Raw genomic sequence first — 11,617 nt, 5'->3', positions numbered from 1 at the left:
TCGGCTAGGAGTCAAGCTTCGGCTCGAATTTACCTTCAGTCCGACACCCCACCTTCAGCTCGACCCCACCTTCGGTGTGGCCGCCTCGGTGTGATTTTAGGAATTTCGGCTTATCCGAAACTTCAGCAAGACTCGCGACCTTCGGTCGGCTGAAGAGCTCTCTTCGGCCTCGGAAACCTCGGCTCGGCTAGAGAAGCTGAGCTAATAATCTCAGCCAACTTTTTGGTGAGCTTGATGAAGAAGATAAGGGGGCCGATAAGTTTTTGACTTGAAAACAAATTTACCCAAGTTATTTGCTTCGGGTCATTTGAACCACCTTCGGCTCAGATGAGCTTCGGCGAGGATGAACCGACTTCGGCTCAGATGAGCTTCGGGTAGGAGCTCAAGCTTCGGCGAGGATCCACCTCGGCTGGGAGCTCAAGCTTCGGCGATGGCTAGCCTCGGCTAGGAGCTCGAACTTCGGCGGGGATGAACCTCGGCTGGAAGCTCGAACTTCGGCTACTAAATTCTCGGAGTTCGAATTGAACACCAATGTAATCAGAGTTTTCCCCGGGCCATTTGCTTCGGCTGGGTGCTGCAACCTTTGGCAAGGACAACTTCGATACGGAGCCAAAACCTTAGCGGTAAAAGCCTCGGCAGACATGAACATTTGCTTTGGCTGTAATGAGCTTTGGCTCAGATGAACATCGTCATTTTGCTTCGGCTTATGTCAAGAATTATTGGCTTAATAGCTCAAAACTCAATTTAATCAAGGGTGAATTTTACCCTTGATCTGTGAGTTCAATGAGCTTTGCCGTCTGACTTATTTGTTTGGCCATGGCTCTTTTCATCTGTCTCGGCTTCCGATTTTTTGCAGCTTTTTTTTTTTTTTTTTTTTTTATAAAGAAGAAACACTTTCTTTAAATTGCTACTAGGAACTAGGAAGTGAGAATGATGAGAAGATGTGGGACCAACTTTTCTATTCTTTATAAAGAAATAGTGAGTAGTAAAAAGTAGGGGGTTGAACTTTTTCTTTTGACGGTGGTTTCATTAGTTTGTTAAAGGCAAACTAATGGAAAGGAAAGCAAGAGTCATGCTTTGAGTAATTGGTAGTAGCTTTTTTGTGAAGATGTTAGAAGTAAATCCTCTAAGCTACCCATATTATTTGGTTTGCTTCTCACGGTAGAGAACGATGACCATGAAATTATGGATCTTCATGGGTTGTAGTACTCGTATCCCCACAGACGGCGCCAAATTGTTTCGGCAAAAAATGGCTAACCGGGCCCCAGCGGGCTGCTGATGTGCCTCGGATGTGGGCCTTTGTCGGACCTGCAAAATGAACTCCGAGCCCCGGGGGTGGACCCCGGGGCAGAGCCTCCGACGCTCAAGTTAGTGCCAAACAATGGATATTTTTGAGAGAGGTTTTTTAGGAGAGAGAGGTGTTTCATGGTCATCTTAATGTAAGAGTGACCAACCCTTTTACCTTTGCCCTAAGTAGGGTATATATAGAGGTTATGAGTGGGCTTTTGGACCCAAGCAATGTAAGACTTATTTGGACCTTTTAGGCCCTTTGGTCTTATGAGGCTATAATGGGGCCTACCCATTATAGTACCCAAACACTAGCTATAGCCACAGAGTCGCGCCCGTTGCCATTTGATGTTTATTGATGTTTCCGAAAGGAGGCATGGGGTTTTTCTATTATTGATGTTTCAAATTGGAGCATGGGGAGACAACCTTGTCTATTGCTTCATCCAATGAATAAAATGAAATGAATTATTTATTATTAATTATTGAAGTCTTAGTAAAGTTAACAGTTTAGACATGTATTTGAGTCAATAATTAAATTGTGTATGTTGATTGATTATTAGTAGCATGTTAAGAATTCTTTATTATATTCTGTAGCTTGTATGTACTCAGCGTTGCTAATTACGTGCTTTTGTGTGTCTTTTATTGGTCATGACCTTCGCCTTTCAATGACCCTGTAATAATCCAATCTTTACATTTGTAATGTTGGGGAGCAGATTTATCATAGGCGTTTACATAGTTTGGACTTGCATCAAGGTGGAGGGATTTGAGTGGAGAGTTGGTTATTGTACGCAGTTTATTTCATTACATAAGTTTGAATTTATTTAAACTTTGATTTGATTTATTTACTACTTTTGCTGGGTTTTGAATAAAGGCCTTAATGGTTCCGACTTGTAAGACTTAATTTGGTTTCGTTTGTTGGTTTTAAAACTTATTTAAAACCGAGTTAGTTTTTCCGCTACTAAATTCTGAATTAGCCTTAACGTTTGAACATGTGGCAGTAGCACGTCAGTAATTCTCTTGCATTTTATTAAAGGTATTTACAGGTTTAAAGAGAGAATTATTGGAGTGTTACAAAAAATGGATAGAAATATCCGAATATGGTTACCAATGTGACTAATAATATAATGGAAAAACTAGATTAACCAAAATAAGAATTGAATTATAAACTTTTAACACGTCATAAAAGAAAATAACTTACTCATTTTTCCTTACCTAATTTCTAATTAAATATGAATATACAATTCCCGAAAGTGCATAATTTTTATATTTAATTAAGAAATTTCAATTAAATTATATTATTAACTATTGTTAACAACTCGTAAATAACTAAATAGCATAATATGTGTAGAAAACCCAAAATTTAAAATTTAAAAATTCAAATGGAATATATTTTCAAATCTATGTTAAATAGGGTAGCTTAAAAAGAAAAAAAATATATGACATCATCCTTGCATTTTGGAGGGATAAAATTAACTAAAAAAGTGACATGTAGACAATGATGACATCAGCAGTTGGTATTTTAGTATATATATAGATATAGATATAGATTGGTTTTAATAATCTCAACTTTGCCCGATTTTTTTTAATAATCCCAACTTTAGATTTTTCTTTAGAGTAATCCAATTTTTGGATGTTGTTTTTTTTCTTCAATCCCAACTTTTAGTAGATGGTTGTTTTCTTTCCCTCAGGCAGCAACGATATAGTGGATAGTTGGAAATCCCATCACCCCAACTCTCGACAACAAAAATATATTAATGTTTGGGCAGGATCATTTTGAGTGTGAGGGCTTTAGGGGTGTGTCCTACAACTTCACAATTTCAACTATAGTCTGGGTCTAAGTTAGGTCATTAATTTCCTTCAAAAAAAAAAAAAAAAAAAAACAGTTAGGTCGTTAAAATAGTTAGGTAAAAAGCAATCTTTAGCATTGTGGCCCAACTACTAGCGCTCAGTCTCTCAGTAGTGCCCACCAACTAGGTAATAGGCAAATAGCGCTCAGTCTCTCAGGGGTATTACACGGCCCAAAATACAAAGTAAGTCAAGCCCATTATTTTGATTACATAACTCCAAACCCAATGAGTTTTTTTTTGTTTTTTTGGTTGGTAAGGAGAATTGTCCTATCGAGTCGGAACCTCTCACAGGTCTTTCCGACCCAAGTTAGCGGGTTAGACACTTTGAAAGTGAGGGGAAGGATAAGGGAATCCCCACCCTCAAAGTGTCTGTAGTGAGATTTGATCCCACAACCTCTTGGTTATGGTTGTAAGATACACACTTGACCACTAGACCAATTTATGCTTGGTTTCCAAACCCAATGAGTTGATAGAACAATAATCATGATTGTTCAGTGTTTAACATCATAGAGGTTGAAAAGGGCAAGGGGAATCTTAAAAAAAAATAGCGAAAATATGAAATTAAAAAAATAAATAAAATTTGATTATTGATTATCTACAATAATTTACGTAGGAAAAGAAAATTCAAAGATTGTAACCATGAGTGACACACAAGTTACGAGTATTTAGTTATCCAATACATGTATTCACTTAAATAGTTAAACAAATATATTTTTAAAAAAAAAAATCTATTGTACTATATCTAACAAAACCATAATTATATTACAATCTTTATACTAATAACTTGCCTTAAGTTTATTAAATTAGATTAGATAAAATAACTTAGATTAGATTATATAGATTGTGTAATAGTCAAGCGGCAAGTCTCCAAAATTAAAGGAGTTTCCTAAAATACTACTTCTTGTTGCATACGTAACAGTGATAATTCTATTAGTACACGTACATACATGAATAAGGATACTTGCATTGCTATAAATATTGGTAACTCATGACAAAATAAATCAATCAATCGATCAAAGTTGTTAGTTTCATCCATCATCGCAATGGCTTACAATACAAAACCTGTTTTATTAGTTCTTGCCTTTCTCTTTACTATTGCCTTACCAATCCATGCACGCCATGATCAAATTCGTCCCCGAGTTGATGCTATCTATCAATTTGGAGACTCGATCTCTGATACTGGTAATCTAATACGCGAAAATCCCATTGGAGCACGTTTAGGCTGCGGTAGACTTCCTTATGGACAAAACTTCTTCCTCGGACGTCCTACTGGACGTTGCTCTAATGGACGTCTTATGGTCGATTTTTTTGGTATGCACTTCGTCTAATGATTCTTTTCTTTGTTATTTTGAGGTTATTACTTGTTAGAATTCTAATATTACAAGTACCTATTATATCTCATATTACATCACATTTACTGTACGTACTTATTGATATAGGAAGTACTTTTTTTTTTTTTTTTTTGAAAACATATACGAAGTACTTCTTATGCTTAAAGTTGATATTTTCAAGAAATATTCATTAAAGAAAATTTAACAAGATTTGACTATATTTTCCTTTATGATTCAAGAAATATAGAGTTGGTAGTAGAGTATATATGTATGTCAGCAATAATGCAAAAGTTAAAGTGTTGGATTTAATAATAGAGTGAAAAAAAAATAGTATTTTTAATTTTTTTTAGGGTACGAAAGAAGTATTATCTAGATTTTTTTTTTTTTTTGTTTGTGTTTGTGTGTTCATCTAGGGTTTTATAATTTTACAAAAAGATTTTGTATTACAAAAATAAAAGTAGATAAAGTTTAATTTATAAATTCTCTTTTGTATTTAGCTGTAAAGTAGAAGTTTAATTACAAAAATAATGGTGTTGAATTGAAGTTGCATATAGTACAACATTTTGTTACATCTATATACGGAGTACGATATATAAGACAATAAATTAATTACACTAAATACGTGGTATGTAGAAATTTTCAATAGAATTATATCTACCGATCCAATGAAAAATATATAACGTATACACTAACCTGTTCTTCATGTGCGTTTTCTTCTTAAATTTCAGCTGAACACTTCAATTTGCCATACCTTGACGCCTACCTTAACCGGAATGGAAATTTCAATCATGGAGTGAACTTCGCGGTTGCTGGCTCAACAGCGCTTAGCACATACGAATTAGCTGCAAGAAGAATCGTGTCACGGACCACCCGTAGTTCTTTATTACCCGTGCAACTATCATGGTTTAGGTCTCATATTCGTTCTATATGTCCCAATCCATCAGGTAAATTATCTAAAACATAACTTCTAGCTATTTAATATATCAAACATTTCTTGTTAAATGTTATTGATTTAACTTGTACACTAACTTGTATAATTTATTTTTGTAGATTGCAAGCGTAAATTTGCCAATGCACTCTTTATTGTCGAATCTGGTGGCAATGACTTCAATTATGCTTTCTTTGGAGGGAAAAGTATGAAAGAAGTACATGGGATGGTGCCCGATGTTATTGGGACTATTAGAAGAGCCGTGGAGGTGAGTCGTCTGTGTTTTTCCTTTTTTTTTTTTTTAAGCTAAGGGTTACTATATTAATTACATGATGTTAATGAACTAGTTTGTTTTTCATATATATACAATATGTTACAATTTATGAAGTACGTATATACTAACGAACATATATTGTTTAATTATGCAGCAATTAATTAGTTTGGGTGCCACACGAGTAGTGATTCCTGGAAATTTCCCAATCGGATGCTTGCCAATATATCTTACAACTTATCAAACAAACAACGCAAGTATGTATGATGAACTCCATTGTCTAAGAGAAATGAACGAGTTTGCCACGTACCAAAACAATTTCCTGCAACAAACTATTAGAGAACTTCAAAGGGAAAACCCGACGGTCACAATCATCTATGGAGACTACTTCACAGCCCTTAGAGAACTCCTTCAAAACGCCGCCTCTCTTGGTTGGTATATTTGATTCATTATTCGTCGTATTGTTACATGTTTTTGACTAATTACTAAATAAATCATTGTTGTCGATGTTTTTGCAGGATTCGATAGGCATGAAACGCAAAGGGCTTGTTGTGGGATGGGTAATAATGTGTACAACTACGATGGAACTCGAATGTGTGGAACAGGAGTTCCCGTGTGTGAGCAGCCCGACAAGAGTGTAAGTTGGGACGGAATCCATATGACTCAACATGCTTACAGTGTTATGGCAAACTGGTTATTGAAGCACAATATTGTTCCTAGCATCACCAAAGCAAGGACTTAATTATTTCATACCAAGTATATCAAGGAAACAGAGTTCTGTAGGATGCATAGTGCTTTTCTAGTTGTACGTTCTTTATCAAATATTATTTGTTAAGTCTGATTAAATTACTTAAAAGTAGTTTTTGGATTTATGGGTATTAAACTACTATTGAAGTTTAAAGCAAATCCTTTAACATTTTCCTCTTATATTTGAAATTAAAGCATTAAGTTATTATGGAGTCTTAATTATATCTAACTAATGTTATTTGCAAAACATATACAGTTAATGCGGTCTTATTTAAAAATTTGTAGAAATTGATCTCAAAATACAGAGTAACATGAAGATTTGACATATAATACATTTGCTGAAAATTAAAATAGCTTGTTGCTCTCATTGTTTCATTGACTATAAATAACAGATGTTAAAGAACTGCAAATTGTACTAATCTTAATGTTTTGTATCATAAAAGTAATTACTCCATAAATAATTGTAACAGCCAATAATATTTCAAACAAGGTGGCAAGGTCAAAATGAGAGGGTTAAAGAAATAACAAAATCTGATATTATTCTTAAATTATTCTACACTCTAGCCCAATGACCAATTTACTTCACAAATTGGATTTGATTAGTTTTGTTATTGGCTATTAAAGACTGCAAACCAATCGTACAAAGATACCTATTTGAACGTCTAAGTACACATTCCAATGCAAAGATTTTCTAAACAACAGCTGACACCATGCCAGCGATGCAACCCTCTCACAACCCCTGAAATATAAAATATTTTTGAAGTCAATATTATCCGGTTGGTTACACCACGTAAACTATTACGAGTATATCCAACCGGCTACACTGTATAATTGGGGTGTCTAAAACTCTGCCCTCTGGAAGTATGAAAAGTTCAAAATTGCAACATTGACTAAATACAGAAGTTCATTAGTCGTAGATCAAAGCAAAATCTCAATTAGGTGGAAAAAGGACAAGGGCATCAGCAAGTAACATGAGAATATTCTTATAAAAAAAATTAATTTATGTGATTTTCAGATGTTAAAATTGTGCTTTGCCACAAACATGGCATGATTTTCATATAACCATAACTTTAGGAGCAAAGTTTGCAATTTCCAGGTTGTGAAAATATTAAAAGATTTGATTTTGTTTAACATAGTTTTTGACAACCTAAACATGACTTCTATCCAACTCATAAAAAGTGTCAGAAATCTGCACTCTAAATTATAAAATAATTATTCATATTAGCACTATATAATAACATTAATCCAGGTGGGTTTATGCTAATTGTCTCCTATAGATAACAGCAAATTCTTGGATTAAGTGTGAATTAACTGTTATAACCCTGTTAATCCTGTCAATAATTCTTCTATTAATATGTAAAACAAAATTGGAAAACTACATTTATGTTCAGTGTAAGATGATGTATACAGGTTTAACCATGAGATTAATTAATTAAAACTCTCTTTCTATCCCCCCAACCCTTCATAATATACATCTCTCCTTATCATCTCTACAAACCCTCTGAGGGTATATAAGGAAAAACAAACGAAAAGGCGATTATAAAAAAATTACGGGGCAAATAAAAAAAATTAACCAAGATCTAATTTGATTAAACTACCCAAGAAAAAAATAAAGGGAAAGTTTTACTAATCAGATCACAGTAGTCAGACCACTGAATCTAGGTCTTGTTCTATCTTGTGAAAGTCCATCTTCCATCAGTTCAATGGACTTTCTCTTGCTATTATTGTTCTGTTGTTGATGTACTTGTTGCTGTGATTGTTGTTGTTCTTCAGTTTTTTGTTCTGTTTCTTGCTCTTGTTGCAGTTGTGATTGTGGCTGTGGTTGCGGATCTTGTATTCGTTGTTCGTGGTGTGGTTGATGAATAGATTTGATCTCGGGTATTTGACAGGCTTCAACTTCAAGCATGTCTTGCTGTTGCTGCCCATATTTGGCTCTTAACATATGGGGTTTAAGCCTATTTACATCCGACAATCGCACTGGTTTAAGGAAGAATTCTTCTGCTCCTTCCTCTAAACATCTGATACATTAGATATAATTCCTATTTGGTCAATATTTCTATTTCCAACAGAGTAAATATAGTGACATTGTCGCAACAATTTCCAAACAAAAGAGTAACAACACAATTTCCTTTTAAGGAATGTCAAAACTACGCAATGTTCTTACAACTTTATGTCATTTGTTGGTTTTTACCTGGTAATTCTAGAAGGGACATTCTCAGATGACATTATAACTACAGGTATGTTTCTCAGTGAAGAGGATTCCTGCAGAAATGAACACTGAATGTCAGATTTCTGGACCATATATCCGAGCTCATTTGAAAATTTCATTTAAACCATAATGTACTACACAATTCACCAACATAAATTTTCACCAACTCAACGTTTTGCACTACTCGCTTATTAGAGTTATCACTTAGCTATGATTAGTTATGTCATTTATTCATACAAAAAACATTAAACCAACAGTTCAGCCAATTCCTTTTATTTACACCTTTAAGTCCATTTGGTAAGTGGTCATAAATAACACAGATGAAAATGAATTTGTGTGTAAATTGGTCATAAAGATCTTCATTATGTTATTAGTCATAGTAATGTGAGTACATCCATATTACCCCATTTTCTTCAAAAGTTAAAAAAGCTACTGTAATTAGCAAATCAGCCGCATAAATTTTCACTCACAAAAACAAAAGAAATCCATCAGAGAGAGACCCTAAACTCCTAAAATTATTACTAATTTACTATACCTTATTTAATTGATTTTATAATTTCCAAAATTCAACCCTTCTTCTACCCCCCAAAATTTTCTCTTTTTTTGATTTTTTCTTGATCATTTTTTTTTTTTTTTGGAATTACAAAATCCTAGGAAATTCATTATTAGCAGCACCACCAATACAAAAACAGCAGGACAACGTTAGAGAAGTGGACAGAATAATTCTAACAAAAAAAAAAAAAAAAAAACATTTTAAAATATCCAAAATCAAATTTTGTGTGGATGCAAATATAAGAAGATTTATCTCAAATTTAACCCAAAAATAAAATAAAAATTTTATTTCCCAAAATTAAATTTCCCTCTTGTTGATTCTAGAAGAAACAGAACACAAATATAATTAATAAATTTATCCTTTAAAAAAGAAAAAAAAAACAGAAAATCCCATCTAAAAGGAATTTTTTCAGAGACTTATTTTAGATTATGGCAGTAAAAAAGACAGTCAAAAAGGCACTAAATAAAAGATAACAACAAATTAAGTCCTAATAAAAAGAAGAAGAAGAAAAGTTGAAAAAGAGAAAAGAATACCTTGACTTTTTTTAACAAATCATAGCCAGTCATTCCAGGCATACAATAATCTGTAATAATTAGATTCACTTCTACTACTTCCTGAAAAAGAAAATTGAAATTATAGAAATTAATTAGATGAAAATGTCAAGAAAATAATATGCAAAATTAACCCTTTTTTACAAAATAAATAAGAAACTAAACCTGCTGATTATCAGGTGAAATTGAAGGTAGTTCTTGTTGTTGCTCTTGCCAACCCAGGAATTCTAATGCTTTACTGCCAGAATCCACTGTTGTAACTGTTCCAAAAAGATATAACCAATAAAAATGTTACAAAATCTATTACCCCTTTGTTACTTTGTCATGTAACAAAAATAGACCAGCATAAAAAAATAAAAAAGACTAACGCATCGCGTGCATATAAAACCAGTACCTTGATAAGACGAGGTTTTTAAGAGACGCTCAATGAGTTTTCTATCAATTAAGCTGTCATCAACAGCTAAAACATGAAACTGAGGTTCAGCTGCCATTCCCATTTTTGGACCAACCTATAGAAAGAATTTATCTACTTTTAAAAGTTTAGTTGAAAGAAACACAAAAAAGTTTGTAAAATTGTTGATGTTTTTGTTGGTGGGAAACTGAGAATGGTGGTGGGATTTGGGTATACAAAGAAAGGGGGAGAAAAGAGTGGGGGGGAATAGAAGAAAGAGGAATATTGGGTTTTCTGTTCATATAAGACCCACCCACAAAACCAAAGAAAATAAAAATAAACACCAAAATCCCACAAAGTAAGATCTGACCAGATTTGGGTAACAGGATTTTCCAAGTGGGTTTTTTGAATTACAGGCTAAGCAATAGAATGCTATTAAACAAAACCCCCAACATAATTGCTCGTTTTAAAGTCTTATTCTCTTCACCTGATATTTATTCAACTTAATTAATTACCGTAGAGTGTATATAATTTTTTATTTTTTACTAAATTTAAACAATAACTTATGAATTTAACTTGTTTTTATTGAATTTTTTTTTTTTTTTTTTGTAAGGTAGAGAGAACGGTGTCTAAAGTAGTTGTGGGTAAATAATAATTGTAACGAGGGAATTTATTTAGGTATATTCAGTTTAGTTTATTCAAACAAATAGTTTTCTAAGGTTTTGTTCTTTTCGTTTAAAATAAGGTAATCTAATAACTGGCGTGGTCTGAATTTCTAAAATTTGGTCTAGTCTAGTTTGATCTGATTTGACTGAACTTTAACCTTAATTGCACATTAATGTAAGAAAAAACATATTCAAATATAATCTTGCTAGATTCATGTGTGTTTGTCAAACATCTAATTTTCATAAATTTAACAAATATGAAATTAATAATATATGGCAATAAGCAAGCAAAAATAAGATTTAATCTAATTTCATCTGAAATTTTCTAGTCTAGTCTAGTCTAGTCCGATGTTAATAAGAATAAGTAATAATAAATGAGTTGAAAAACCAAACCTATATAAGAAATGATAAGATCAAAATAGCTATATTTAATTGGAGTTAATTGACCTTATCTTTTTAAATGAATTTGATCATCATTAAATTTCTTAAATTCTACAATAAATTAATTATTATACAGCATGTATAATTCAGTCAATTTAGAAAATCAGATCAATTGCATGAATGGAACATTTCCTTATTTAATTGACCACATAATAAACAAAAAAAATTAGTGAAAAAAAAGGGAAGAGCCAAAGAGAAGTGAAACAATGGAAGAAATAAAAGGAAAAAAAAACACAGAAAATTTGATGGAGTGAGAAAAGAATGGTGGAAGAATAGAGCTGGCAATCTTTGACACGACACGACAACACGACCGAAACCGGCACGACACGAACACGAAGTTACTGAGAGAAAACACGAAGTCAACACGACACGACACGAAATCATCCCGAACACGAC

At 33.1% G+C, this 11,617-nt stretch overlaps 2 protein-coding genes across 2 annotated transcripts; one reads left to right on the top strand and one right to left on the bottom strand.

Annotated features, from left to right (window-relative positions):
* Nucleotides 1-4,177: 4,177 nt before the first annotated feature.
* On the top strand, nt 4,178-6,406 carry LOC145581361 (acetylajmalan esterase 1-like). Its single transcript, XM_081638381.1, has 6 exons — nt 4,178-4,445; nt 5,194-5,409; nt 5,516-5,661; nt 5,822-6,095; nt 6,183-6,224; nt 6,270-6,406. Exons 1-6 carry the CDS (start codon nt 4,178-4,180, stop codon nt 6,404-6,406), a joined length of 1,083 nt encoding a protein of 360 aa, XP_081494507.1.
* A 1,362-nt stretch (nt 6,407-7,768) lies between these two features.
* On the bottom strand, nt 7,769-10,451 carry LOC145582461 (two-component response regulator ARR17-like). The gene is made up of 5 exons (XM_081639456.1): nt 10,119-10,451; nt 9,890-9,984; nt 9,707-9,787; nt 8,603-8,673; nt 7,769-8,429 (listed from the first exon to the last, which is right to left on the bottom strand). Exons 1-5 carry the CDS (start codon nt 10,219-10,221, stop codon nt 8,042-8,044), a joined length of 738 nt encoding a protein of 245 aa, XP_081495582.1. The 5' UTR covers nt 10,222-10,451; the 3' UTR covers nt 7,769-8,041.
* Nucleotides 10,452-11,617: the final 1,166 nt, after the last annotated feature.

The sequence above is a fragment of the Chenopodium album genome, chromosome 15 (genome assembly GCF_948465745.1).
Source record: "Chenopodium album chromosome 15, dcCheAlbu1.1, whole genome shotgun sequence".
NCBI classification, from domain to species: Eukaryota; Viridiplantae; Streptophyta; class Magnoliopsida; order Caryophyllales; family Amaranthaceae; genus Chenopodium; species Chenopodium album.
This window is presented reverse-complemented; position numbering and strand designations above follow the sequence as displayed.